At 41.1% G+C, this 14,508-nt stretch overlaps 1 protein-coding gene and 1 non-coding gene across 4 annotated transcripts in view; both read right to left on the minus strand.

The window, feature by feature from the left end:
* Positions 1-14,508, minus strand: part of Lrrc28 (leucine rich repeat containing 28) — a 132,437-nt gene that overhangs the window by 50,806 nt on the left and 67,123 nt on the right. For 2 of the 3 annotated variants that reach the window (XR_004945402.1, XM_036191984.1), the window contains exon 6: positions 1,558-1,764. The exons of the other annotated variant lie outside the window; for it this stretch is intronic. Coding sequence is in view for 1 of the 2 variants with exons in the window: in XM_036191984.1 (XP_036047877.1) it covers positions 1,558-1,764 (207 nt within the window). In the remaining variant the exon portion in view is untranslated. The remainder of the gene's footprint in view (positions 1-1,557; positions 1,765-14,508) is intronic. 3 annotated transcript variants of the gene reach the window in all.
* Positions 11,397-11,531, minus strand: LOC118576911. Its single transcript, XR_004944107.1, has one exon. It is a non-coding gene; the product is annotated as a small nucleolar RNA SNORA70 (small nucleolar RNA).

Below are 14,508 nucleotides of genomic sequence, written 5' to 3' on the forward strand. Positions count from 1 at the left end.
CACTGTGGGGTAGGAAGTGTCTTGAGCACGAGAAATGTTCAAGAGGATGAGCATGAACAGGGTAAGTTACTCCATGGCTGCGGCTCCTCACTTTTGAGTCATCTATACCTGTAGACTTTTTTATAATTCTCATCCATAAACTCCACAGGCTAGAGATGATCATCTCTGACCTACAAATATGGGCAGAGAGTCTCAGCAACCCCTACAGATCACACCCTGGGAAGAGGCACAATCTGCCTCTGGACGGTGCAGGTGCTCGGCCCTGCCATTGTTCTGAGTTCTCTTTGTTAGTCCAGCAGGTATGTTTACTCTTCAAACATTTATATTTGATATTCCCACTCTAAAAGCTCAGATTTCTGAGAAATATAGTTTGCCTTTGAATGCCTTTATGTTAATTTGTTCATTCTATAATTGTGGAGTATATTTATGCGAAATTAATCTCCTTAAATTTAGCAGTTTTTCTTAAGTGAATTTATTTTGATGTTTCCAATGTTTTAAAGACTTCATAAAGAGATTTTTAAACTGAAAATAGATAAAAATGAATTATATTGCAAACATTTCCTTTCAGGGGCTAGTGAACTCTTCACTTCATTGTCCTTAGAGATAAATTATTATTATAAGATGCTTTTATGAGTGAAATTACTATAGTTTAAGGTCCTATGTGATTTCATTTTTTTTAAATTGGCACCTTTGTTTCTTAGAAGTTGAAAAAATAGTTTAGTTCTATGTGAAATAAATGTACCATATTATTAAAGACCCATGGTGTCTGCCACGTAACAGGTCAAAATGGACCAACTACAGAAATCTACAGAGGACAGGCTTTTATCAGCCACAGTGGCATTTCTAGCACAGTGGGTAATTCAATCAATCTTACAGTCTACAACGTTTTACAGTCAGATTCTCTGGCATTAGTACTTATAACAATACTCAAAAACAATTTTCCAAGGTAGAAGCCAATATCTAAACAGGCAGATTTGGGGTTTAGGGTAGTGGTTAGTGGCAGAGAGCTTGCCTGGCATGTGTGGCCCTGGGATAAATTACAGAACCAAGGGAGAAGGGGAACAGGAAGTAGCAGGTGTGTTTGTTCTCCGTTCATAATGCCCAAGGCTCTGTCAGACTTACAGTCTCTCTCTCTAACACACACACACACACACACACACACACACACACACACACACACACACACTCGTTAACTCCCTTTTCACAGGACTCTCTCATAGCTGATGTATTCCTAATGGCACTGTAAGCCCAGGCCCCTGACTAGGCATGGTGGCATTCCTGCAGCCCCTGCACTTGGGAGGCTGAGGAAGGAGGCGAAGGTTCAAGATCACTGTGGTCACACCGGGGGACAATGCCTGGGAAAATATGCAACGACAACATCCCTGACTAAAATAACGCCACTTTTCATCTGGTAATGACGCTGTTGTTCATGTAAAAAACCAATTTATAGAGGTGTTATCAGGAGAAATAGGAAGAAACTAAGTCATTCTAGTTAACGATGTCTGTTGTGTTTTATGTGTTGGCTATTCTATTCTATCATATGACCACAACACTTACCAAGTGGCAAGAATGCAAGACGGTTTCCAGCCATGGAGAGCTCGTTGAGGCTGGGCAGCCGGCAGAGATGGCGCGGCACACACCATAGCCGATTGCGGTCCACAGTGAGGTACTGCAGAGAAAGGCACAGGTGAAGCCTCTCGGGTAAAGCTAGCAAACGATTGGTAGAAATGTCTAGTGTCTGCAGCTCCTTCAAATCGCCAACCTCTACAACCAAAATCAAAATTAAGATAAATTGCATTCTGATTAACTTAAAAGATAAAATAAAATGAGTCAATACTGCTACAGTTCAAGTAAATAAAGTCAGTTCACATGACTATGTCCACAGATATGATGCACAGAATCTGGGGCCAGACCATAAGCCATCCAGCCCAGGTAAGCATCCTTCTCTTCGGGGCTAAGTATGTCTCGTCTATGTACAGAGATGTGCTTGCTCACGAGTGCATGTGTGGAGAAGTCAACACCAGTGTCTTCCTCCATGTCTCCACTTCCTGCACCTGGTACTTACTGTTTCAGTAATTCTGGCTGGCCAGGGAGCCCACAGGTTCTACCTTTCCTCACCCCTATATCAGTCAGTTAGGGTTACAGATGTGCACCATGGTGTTTTGTTTTGTTTTGTTGTTTGTTTGTTTGTTTTTGTTGTTGTTGTTGGAGACAGGGTTTCTTTATGTAGTTTTAGTGTCTGTCCTGGAACTCCCTCTATAGATCTGCCTGCCTCTGTCTCCCAAGTGCTGGGATTAAAGGCGTGCACCACCACCACCTGGCTTTTTATGGGGAGCTGAATTCAGGTCCTCATGCTTCAATAGCAAGCACATCACTTGCTGAGCCATCTGCCCCACTAATGCCAGGCCTTCCTAAATACTGAAAAGTGTTGGCTTGGAGAAAGGGTGGGGGCACAGAGTGATGGGCCTGACCAGAAGTCTGAGACTGATGAATCCAAGTTTTTGTTCAGGTAAGAAAAAAAAACGATTACTTCAAGGCAGCTGCTTCTGATACCTGTACAGCTGTCCTTCTACGTGGACAATAGGGGAGATGAGAGAGAAGGCACCTTGATAAACACAACAGAACAGAAGATGGACTTAATCTACCTCTTACTCCCTCCTCACAGGTATGTACAGTTCTAATCTGCTCCCCTGTGAGTACACCCATGTTCCTGTCAGGTCACTAAGGGCTAAGTGAATACTGGTACATTCTTTACAAGAAACTAAGTTGTTCTTGGGAAGCAATCACCATATCAGGGGAAGAGATTTACTCTGTTCAAGACACCGCCCTCTACTCCCTGGCTCCGCCTAAGCACTGGGCAGGACAGGTCTACTTCCTGCCCAACATAGACACTTTGTATCAAAGACTTCGAGGATGCTGCCTCACCCTCCTCCTTTCTCACCCCTCTCCAGGCCATTCCTCTTAGGTTAGGATCTGCAGCACCATCTTGGGCGTGCAGCAGTTTGCTTAGGATGTGAAGGAGCAACACCACTTCAAGTCTTATGCCTTCACAGGAGCTCCTCTTACTGTTCCTGACCAGGATTTATCACACTCCCACTCTCCAACCACACCTAGCTCAGACCTGCTGGCAAGTTACATCCTGAAGACAGGAAACCATAACATCCAAATGAGGATCAAATGGTAGAGGCCATATGTGACCCACAAAGCTTAACTATATTTATTATCTGCACATTTACTGCAAAAGTTTTCTGTCTTTCCTATAAGATGATTATTAGGGACATTCTTTAAAATTTTTATTATATTTATTACTATTATAGTATATACACATACTTGTGCTCAGAGGTCAGAGGGCATTCTGAGAGTTGATTCTCTCTGCCACCATGCAGGTTCTGGGCATCCAGTTCCTGTCATCAGGCCTGGCAATAGGAGCATTTACCTTCTGAGCCATCTCTCTGGTCCTAGGAACATTCTTAGGCACTAATTTTTTTTATATATATAAAAGTAATGTGGAGTCAAATATATTAACTAAAGCCACTTTTCTAATACTGACAAACTTGTCCTAGGATGTTCATGATTTATTGTTCAATTTCTCCAAAACTGAGTAAAATATTCACTTGCAGACAGGTAGGCATGATTTTGTATCAATGGGAGTTTTGGTCCCTCTGAACTTAATTGATATTCATGAAACTCAAATTCACATATAAGTTCACCTCCTAGCTGTGATGTAGCTGACAAAGTCCATGTTCATATCTATTTCACAAAATAAAGTTGCAACTTATGTGGGGTGTAATGATGAGGGAGTCATGGAGCTCATGTTTTAAAAGTGAATAAAAAAGAAAAATAAAAAACAAAAACACCAGGAAAGAAACGTTCTTGACCTAACTTCCCACAGTGACTCTAGATGTGACTAGACATCTCCATGGGCCGAGGGACGAGAGAGAGAGGCACAGGAGGCAGTACCCTTGGAGCCTGGTACGCACAGGAGACAAGGTGTGACAGGAGCTCAGAGCAGGGAGAGCCACAGGAAGAGCTCAGGCTTCTGGAAAAGTTCCAGGGATGGAGCCTGGAAAGGTCAAAAGGAAAGAGGATATTGCATTCCCAGCAGGGTGTGGGCTGTAATTGGAAGCGTGAAGAATGGCACAGAAGTAAAAACACTGGACAGTGTGCCCATGCCCAGCAAGTGCCCACACACAATGAGAAGAGCAGAAGAGAAGGCCAAGGCCGAGGGCCGGCTGCAGGCAGGGATGTCGTCCAGATGACAATGAGCAGCAAGACACCCAAAATGTTTAGGACAAGAATGTGAAGTCGTCTTTGGAAGTTCCAAGGGAAGGCAGAGAAAGCACTGGAGTAAGGGAGCCTGGGCTGAGAGGATGAGGATGTATGTCGCTATAAAAGAGAAAGAATCAGGGATTTTAGGAAAAATCCAGACATTTTAAGAAAGGCAAACTTGACTTCTACTACCCTCTAGAGCAGTGGTTCTCAACCTTCCGAACACTTCGGACCATAATACATAGAGTTCCTCATGTTATGTTAACTCCCAACCATAAAATTACTTCATTACTGCTTCCTATCTGTAATTTTGCTACTGTTATGAATCATAATGCAAATATGTGATAAGCAGTCTATCTGATATTTGACCCCTGAAAACTGCTGCAAAAAAAATCCAAAAATTTGCTTTCCTAGAAAAGAACATATTAATAGAAATAATGAAAAATGAACCATGCTGACCTCACTTGACCCCTCCAAAACTAAAGCAGAAGATATACTGTTCTGAATACACACGGTGTGTTCTCTGGGTTTGAGCATACACTGTACAACTGAGCAGGTCTCACATTCCAAAGGACTGAATTGTACAAAGTAAGTGCCCTGAGCAAACAAGGTTCAAAACACAAGAGAAAAGCTCCATAGTAGATCAGAAAAGGCAGACGAAAGAACCAGGGACATGCAGACAATGGGAATTAGATGATCAGAAAGCAACAGGAAGACAAAAGTGAACAGAACTTCACACACCTGCAAGACAGGAAGAGATTATAAAAAACACTCGATACCCCAATAAGAAGAGAATCAGGAAAAGTTTCAAAATAGTGGTTAAATTTTAATCTAAAGATCCAAGCAGCTCAATAAAGACCAGAAACACAAAGAGATCTAATCCTACACTCATACATCATGAAAAACTACTGTTAAAACCATGACTTATTGTGTTCATGACATCAAAACAACTAAAACCATAAAACTTAAAGCCAACAAGGCATCTGAAATTGTACACTTAAAAAAAAAAGTGAGGGCTGGAGAGAGGCTAGGAAGGTAACAGCACTCAGTGAGCAAACCTGGAGGCTGGGCCCAGTATCAGTTCAATCCACACCCACATCATGACACACTCACGTCTCTTGTCCCATCCCCCAATAAAAAAATTAAACTTAAAAAAAAGAAATAAAGGAAAAAATATTTGAGTTACATGAACTATAAATGGCAAAATGATGGATATGAATATAACCATATAAGTAAGTATATTAAATATAAACTGGGCTAGGTGTGGTGGCCCACACCTTTAATCCCAGCACTTGGGAGGCACAGGCAGGTGGATCTCCAAGTTTGAGGCCAGCTGGGTCAAAAAAGAAAATTCTAGAATAGCCAAGGCTACACAGAGAAATTCTGTCTTGAAAAACCAAAGACAAAAAGGAAACTGACTACATAACCCAATCCAATGCAAAAGGATGTTAGACTGCCTTTTCAAAAGGTATGATATCTGTAAGAAACACAGGCCAGAGTCAAAGGCACAGCTGGGGTTTAGGTGCAAGGAGGAAAAGTACAGCAGGCAGACAATAACCATAAGAAACAAGGTTATTTTTCTATCACAAAAACAGACAGGAGGCTAAGGGCCATCCTAAAAGACAGAGAATAGTTCATAATCATAACATAGAAATTCAGGAAGAAACAATAATGACAAGTACATACATACCTAATAAGAGCTCCAAATGAAGGGATGAAACAACACGAGAAACAGCATTTCAACACACCACTGTCACCACTGACAGGGCAACAGGGCATAAGAACGGCAAGGATACACAAGACTCAAGCTCCACGAAAAGCCAGCTGAGTCTTCTGACACCTTGGAAACTGCACCAGCAAACAGTTTTGGAGTGCACGATGCATTATCCAGGATTAACCATATGCTACACCGTTAAATAGGTCTCATAATTAAAGGACTGAAATCATACAAAGGGTGTACTCTGACCCATGGGATTCAAGTAGGAATACACAAAAGAAAGAAATCTGGGAAACCTCCAAATACCTGAGATTAGCAGCATACTTCTAAATAACCAGCAAGTCAAAGAAACTGAAAGGAAAATTAGAAAATGTTTTTGATCAAATGAAAACAATCATGAGCAAATGCCCAGGCTGACAGGATGCAGACAGGGAGGTGGGACGGCAGCTGAGCTCGGTGGTTTTCGGGAAAGCTCCACACGTGCTTCAGGAGCTTCCACTGTGAGAGGAGAAAAAGAGCAACCACAGAACTCAGAAGAAGTGAAGGGAACAACCAAAACTACAATAATGAAGCAGAAATCTGCAAAACAGAAACTCAATAGAAACCAAGACAGTTGTTAAAGACAGCTGAGTGCCAAACCTTAGGCAGGGAAGCAGCCGGGAGGGCAGGGGGAAGGAGGAGATATGAACTACTGAAATGGAACCAAGACAGGGTGGACCAGCTTCACAGGAATGAACCATTTCCTTCAGCAGGTGAACAGACACTCTGCTATGTACACACACTTCACCACTACTCAGAAAGAGAAGGGAACAATGACACACTGCAGAGCTGAATCTTACGTCACCGAGTCAAAGGGCACACACCACACCACAACAGTTACACATTCCTTTGAGAAAGGCCAAATTCATAGGCCAGACAGCAGAGCAGTGACTGACAGGCAGGCCTGGACAAAGGCTGGCTGGTATACGGGAGTATAAAGAGGTCCTGGGAAGGAGAGGTACTCAAACTCATACACACATGACCAGATCCTAGAAGACTGAGTTGTACGTTAAAAAAAAGAAGCTCGGATTATCTTAATATTTTTCTGAAGGCTATACAAATAACACATATAGCTTATTAAAGCAAAAAATTTAAAAAATACGTATATTTATTTTCTGAACATTAGAAGTACAATAGTTATTCTGAGTATAAATTCACATAATCAGCTTCTTAACTGTTTTTATTTCTAATAAAAAATTACTGTCTAATAAAAAAGTTACTTTTTTCCTAAAAAGCCTTTTCTGATATGTGCTTCTTGTGTGTGTGTGTATGTATGTATACTCACGTGTGTGGGGGACATACACAAGGTCAAGCACATGGAGGTCAGAGGTCAGTTGCTCTTATTTTGAGACAAGGTCTCTCACTGACTCAGACAGACTGGCTGGCCAATGATCCCTAGAGGTGCCGCTCCTGTCTCTGACGCCCAGCACTGTGGCTACAGATCGGTGCTGCCACCCTGGCTCTGTTAGGAGAGAGCTGGGGTCTGAATTCAGGCCTCATGCTTACACAGTAAGTCCTTCATCAGGTGAACCGTCCCCCCAGCTCCACTTTTACCATTCTTGATACTGAAGGTGTTTATAATGAAAGTGATTTATACTAATAAATATTTTGACAACTTGAAAGTTATTTATTGCTATGTTATCTTAAAATCAACACAGTACTATGGACAGATACAACATGCAACTCTGGTGATGCTCACAGACTTCTCCCCTTTCCAGCTGGGTCTTCTGACCACAATTCTTTGACTCTGCTCCACTTCTTCCCTGAAGGTAACCATCACTCTGTAAGCCTCATTTCCTTAACATCCCTTGAACAATCCTAGCTTCACAACTGTTGGTCACTGTTTACTTTTATGCTAAATACACAGTTCCTTAAAAATTTCAGCCACTTGTATCTTGAAGATGACTTTGATGCTGCCACACAGTCATTACTGAGACCAAGCATAAAAATAACATCCGGGTACTAATTTCCAAGGAAAACAGTAAAGCCCCCTTTAAAGCATCACCCCATGGATGAACACTGACCTAACCTAGAATTTAAATGGAATGGGAAGGAAGCCACCCACACCAGGCCAGTGGCCACACAGAGTCAATAACAAGGCTGCTATTTTCAAGTCTGGCTTTTTCCAGAGCCACTAAAAACAGCTCCAACTTAAGTTCTACTGCACCCTGGACTAAGGAGAACAGGCAAAGAAATAAAAGCCAACATTTCAATGCTAGATTCTTTTTCTACACAACACATCTCTCTCTCTCATTCATTCACATCTTTTGAGAAGGTTGTAAGTTTATTTTCTTGGCTATTTCCATACAAACAGGTCAAAACTATAACTGTTATGTATTATCAGCCATGAAACTTTGGGTTATTTACTCAGTTATTTCTACCATGAGTTTGCTGTAATGAACAAATACCTGTTTAAAAAATATATAACCCTTACTTCAAGATGTCAATATGTGATTTCATGAAATGGACTGTATAAGTGCATTCAATGACATATGGCAGAGAAAGAAGTATTTCTAATTCCAGGCCATCATACTATAAAGTATTCGCTTTATGGTTGATACCTTAGTGCAGAAACAACTGCAAACACATTGTATGTTTTGTGTCTAACAGAGAAAGGGGCTCTCCAGAACCAGGTAGCTTTCAGAAACTGAGAAGTACCTTTTTTGGAAACCCCCCCCCCCCACACACACACCACCACCACCACCACCAACAACAACAACAACAATTCCTCAGGTATAACTGAAATAACAGTGTACCTTAATGGAAGCTCCTTAGACCTCAGTTACTGCACAGCTGCATGTCACTCAAGTAGAACATGCTCTGAGAAACGAACCATTAGCAGCTCTGCCATCTGAATGTCATAAACTGCAAGGACACACACCTAGATGGTAGAGCTTACTGTACACGTGGAGGCCACATGGCAGTCTGTGGCTCCCGGACTACAAACCTACACAACATAAACTGTGCAGAATGCTGCTGGTAACTGGAACACAATGCTAACAGCTACACTGTCACTCTGTGATAGGAAATTTTCACTTCATTGTTTCCCAATGAATATGCAGCCTAGCACTTCTGAACTTACTTCATGAAGTACATGGTTGTACTTGTATTTTAAAAATAAAAACCAGTTACTCTGCATATTAAGCAACCTGCCTAGAAATAGCCTGGTTTCTACACGTGGTGGAATCATGCTCACTGAGCAGGTAGGGGGCCAAAATACAACTGAATTAAAGCTAGGGCTGGAAAGATGGCTCAGTGGTAAATGCGCTTGTCCCCAAGCCTTAGGTCCCAAGTTTGAGTCCTGGGACCTACATGGAGGAAGGAGAGAATCGAATCCTACAAGTTGTCCTCTGGCCTACAAACATGCACTCATACACACAATAAGTAAATAAGTTAAACATTTTTTTAAATCAAGAAAAACACCCCCATCTATCAACCAAACTACATATATAAATGCAATAAGGATATAAAGTTATCAATATAAGTTGATATATTATCAACTTAGTATCTGAAGAACAAATACTACAAAGAGTATACATATTATTTGTTTAAAGATTTATTTTCATTATGTTTAATTATGTGTATATGTGTGTGTCCATGAGTATGGTTGCCCATGGAGGTCAGAGGCATTAGATCCCTGGGTGCTGGAGTTTCAAGTGGTTGTAAGCTGTCTGACATGGGTGTTGAGAACTGAACTTAGGTCCTCTGGAAGAGAAGGATGTGCTCTTAACCATCAAGCTGTTCCTCTGGCCCTGTAAAATTATTTTATATCAAATAAAATATATAGGGAAAAATAGAAAAGGAAGGAAAGCTCCCAACTCATTTCAAAACTACAGAAGCCAAAATTCCATTGGGATTACTAACAAATCAAATCAATAAAGTTGTGACAGTTACATAAGGAAATCCATAAGCATGTTGAAATGTATCCACGTTTTTAACATAATCCATTCCTATAGTACCTCAAAGCTAATACAGTGTAAAATAAACCACTGACAGCAAGGGCAGGAGTACACTACAGCAGATGGTAAAATACTGAGGCCATTCACATGGCAATCAGGAAGAAGGAAGTCATGCTGCCGTCCCTGTGACTGCTCACCACTGTCTGAGAGGCTCTACATGACACAGGAGTAAAATCAAATGAAAGGAACATGGATGTTTGGGCAGACTGCATCATCTCTACATGACAGCAATGTAACTGTAGATCTCACAGAAGCCAGAAAGAAAAGTCAAGTCATATGTAACGTAGTTGGACATAAGAAACACCTGGGAGTACTTATCTCAGTACCACAGGGACATGCTGGAACAAAATTCCAATCCACATTGACAATCAAAAAACAAAACGTCAAACCTATAAAATATAAAAAAATACATAGGGAAAGCTCAAGATTCATATTTACAAATTCATAAAATCTTACTGAAAAATTTAAACAAGATCTCAAAAACAGCACTTTTGGACAGCAAAATTCAAATTCATAAAAAGCACAACTCTTCTAAAGTTGATGTGCATGTGTAATTCCATTTTTTTTTTTTTTTTGTGTGCTGGATGTGAGATTAGTGAACATGATTTGGTAGGATACAGGAGAGCACTGTGGAAGCCCTCAGGAATACAGGGCTTGCTACTTTTCCAGAGGACCACAACTGGCGATATATTTGACCCTGTAGTCATCAAGAATGAGGTATTTTGGGGGCTGGAGAGATGTCTCAGAGGTTAAGAGCACTGGCAGCTCTTCTAGAGGTCCTGAGTTCAATTCCCAGCAACCACATGGTAGCTCACACCCATTTAGAATGAGATCTGGGGCCTTCTGCTGGCCTGCAGGAATATGTGTAGACAGAACACTGTATGCATAATAAATAAATAAATCATTTAAAAAACAAACAAAGAGGGGCTGGAGAGACAGCTCAGAGGTTAAGAGCACTGGCTGTTCTTCCAGAGGTCCCGAGTTCAATTCCCAGCACCCACATGGTGGCTCACAACCATATGTAATGAGATCTGGCTCCCTCTTCTGGCTTGCAGGGATACACACAAACAACACTGTATACATAATAAATAAATAAATAAATCTTAAAAACAAAAACAAAACAAAACAAAGAATGAGTTGTTTCTTGGTGACCATGGCTTCAAACTCATCTACACTAAATTTGGTGAACGCCACTTCTCTGAGATGTGGGTCTTCTGTGGCCAGGGAACTTGAGCCTCAGAGACCTCCATCATGTGACCTTAGTCTGCAGCCTAGTGTGAATGGACATGATGACCTGGCCAGTGTGAACCCTGGTCACTGTGCCCCAAGGCTTCCCAAAGACACCACACATACCTGTCTGGAGCCTAGACTGGAGACCACTTTGAGATCAAGGACTTGAGTAACTGCCAGAAAGTTATCTTCAAGGTCCCTTAGGACAACCCATACAGGCAGCAGGCTGCGCACACTACCAAGAAGCCTGCAGTTTGCACTCACTGCACACCAGGCCCTCATGGGGAAAGGAACTTGGTCAGCTTAATTGGCTGCAAAGTGATTCCAATTATTTTTAAATGGATGAAAAATTTAAAAGGTAAGTATCCTCTAAGGGAAAAAAAAATCCCTAAAAACATGAAAAAGAAAAATACTGAGGAATTCTGGCAAAATATTACAGAGCTAGCATAATAAAAGATGAAGACATCATTAAATGCGAACATAAACACACCATGTCCAACAGTCCTGACACCTGTAGGCTGCATCTATCAGAACCTGGAGCAGTGCAAGCAGCTGGGACCTGAGGCACAAAGCACACTAGGAAAGAGTGATAGCCAAGTGAAGAGCCACAGGTCTACTGGGAACTCTGGAAAATTCTAGGCTTGGGCTCAGGTAAGAACACGGAGGTGCTTGAGCAAGCCCTGCTACAGAGCTGATGAGAGAACACCAACGTCACGTGGAAGCAGTGTGGAAGACGCTGGAGGTCTGCTTCAGCCAGAGCAGGGACCCTGTCAACACTGATCTACCAGATCTGAAGACCAGAGAAGCCTCATGGTAAGAACCACATCCCAGAGGAAGACCTCACTTCCATCCCAACAAAGCCAGAAGGCAACTGAGGAGGAAAGTGGCAGGGCAGTGGTTAAGCCCTGCTCTGACTTCAAGTTGGAAAATACTCAGGATTTTCACAAGCTGTTGGTCAGCTATCTCATACTTACACTATTGACCAGTAGTGTAAGGCATCTAGATATACACGAAGAAAAGTTGAAGACTCATTAAAATTACCAAGTTACAGGGCTGGAGAGATGACTCAGTGGTTAAGAGCACCCATCGACTGCTCTTCCAGAGGTCCTGAGTTCAATTCCCAGCAACCACATGGTGGTTCACAACCATCTGTAATGATATCTGGTGCCCTCTTCTGGCCTATAGTCATACATGCTGTATACATAATAAAATTACCAAGTTACTGAAAGATTTAAACAAGAGTTAAAAAAATATAAAAATAAAACTGCTGGATACCAAAACTCAATTTCATAAAAGTAGCTACCTTTAAAAAAAAGAGTTAGTGTGACCATGAGAACCTTCACACAATGCAACAAGTATGCTCACCAAGTTCAAGATGACCAGGCAGAGTAGAACCAATGCCAATATGCTGTGAAGGAACACAAAATAATCTAGAGTCCCAATGTACCAGCTACAGTGTTGACTATTAAAACAACCCTTAGCGCCAAAGCAAAACAAAAAATCCAGAAAGAACCCCCTAAACAAACAAACACTAGACATGCATCAAAAAACAAAACAAAACAAATAAAAACAGGACAGTAAGGCCCACAGTCAGAGACTGAAAAGAACAGTCAATAGACCCTGACTTGGAAATAGACTAGGTGTAAAGAACACACTGACTATTCCTAGTCCTGCAAACTTAGGGCCTGCCAGGCTAGAACACCACTGCACACAATCACAAAGGGCTTGTACATTCACAGCTTTACTATCCAGAAGTTTCTCATCGCTGAGAATATCAGGAAGCACAATGAAAATACGTTATCACTTACGCATTTTACAAAGACAGTGGTATATAACGTTTTAAAGTAAAAAATCAAATTGGTGGTGGAGAGGCAGCTCAGTAGTTAAGGGCACTCGCTGCTCTTGATCTAGGTTCAGTTACCAACACCCAAATGGAGGCTCACAACTGTCAGTGACTCCACTTCCGGGGGATCCAATACCTTCCCTGGCAAGTGTGTACACCTGCACATATGCAATACACATATATACATACATGCACTCACAAACATTAAAAAGAATCAATTTAGCAAATACAAGACCCATTAACAGATGTCATATTTATGAAAGATAATATTTACAAAGGAGTTTTAAAGTCAAATACACCTGCATGTATGACATTTGAGAAGCATAAGAAACTATTTGACTCAATTATGTCTAAGTGTCAAGCTTGTCAATAAATCCCCAGTAGGAAATTCTTAGGTTAAAAGATACCACTTCAATTAAGAAAAATCACCTGCTTTGACATTTTCCTGGTGCCTTATATATTAGTAAATTACTCACTAGAACCCCAGTCAAGATTCTTAAAGACAAGTTACTTCCCAGATGTTCTACTGAGTATCTAACCAAATAATTTGGTTTCTGAAGTACCTGCCAAATGCCACTGAGAACATTGCAGGAAAAAACAAACCAAACTAGACAGTGCTTTTGGTGGCACCTGCAGCTAACTGCAACAGAGAGATGGCTCAACTCCTTCCTCAGACACAGTCTCTTTGAATTTTAAAAGCTTTTATTCTAAAACTTAGCATCTTTATTATTGCTTTGTATCAATGCATAGATCTCCTCGGAAAACTCTTTAGCTCCTTCATTCTTCAAGACTCATGGAGCCCACATTCACAGATCCTCATTTGTGTTTTATTTTAGTGCTTGTCTGTTGCAGATTTCTTCTAGGTCTGACTTTTTCCTCTGTACTGAGGTAGCATAAAGGAATGTCCAGGCTTTGACTTGCAAGAAACACTAGGTGTCCATTGTTGGCATAAAACCATTATAACCAGTCTCAAGACATAGCACAGCATCACAGAGAAGAATACTTCTTTATTTCACTATTTTACAGACAAGAACTAAAAGCAACCCATATTCTGTCCTCTGAAAAGAATATTACAATGTTATTACTTTCATCTCACTTTCTAAGCTTAAATCAGGGAGATATTTTAAGGAGAAAGTATTTAGTGTATATACAATATTACCAAATGGTTCATTTAGTAATTTCTTTGAGGTTCCCATAAGAAAAGGAGCTACCTTGAAAAACAGAGAGTTGATGATCACCATTGACTGAATACTAGTTTAAAATTTTTCCAGGAGCTTCAGAGATTAGTTCTGTGGGTAAGAGTGTATGCAATTCAAACATGATGTCCTGAGGAAAATCTGTAGCACTCATGTAAAAAGCTGGGTGTGGCTGGGTATGTCCCTCCTATAACCCCAGTGCTATGCAGGGCAGAGACAGGAAGAATGCTGTGGCTTGTGACCACCTGCCTCATT

This window comes from Onychomys torridus, chromosome 1 (assembly GCF_903995425.1).
Source record: "Onychomys torridus chromosome 1, mOncTor1.1, whole genome shotgun sequence".
Classification (NCBI taxonomy): Eukaryota; Metazoa; Chordata; class Mammalia; order Rodentia; family Cricetidae; genus Onychomys; species Onychomys torridus.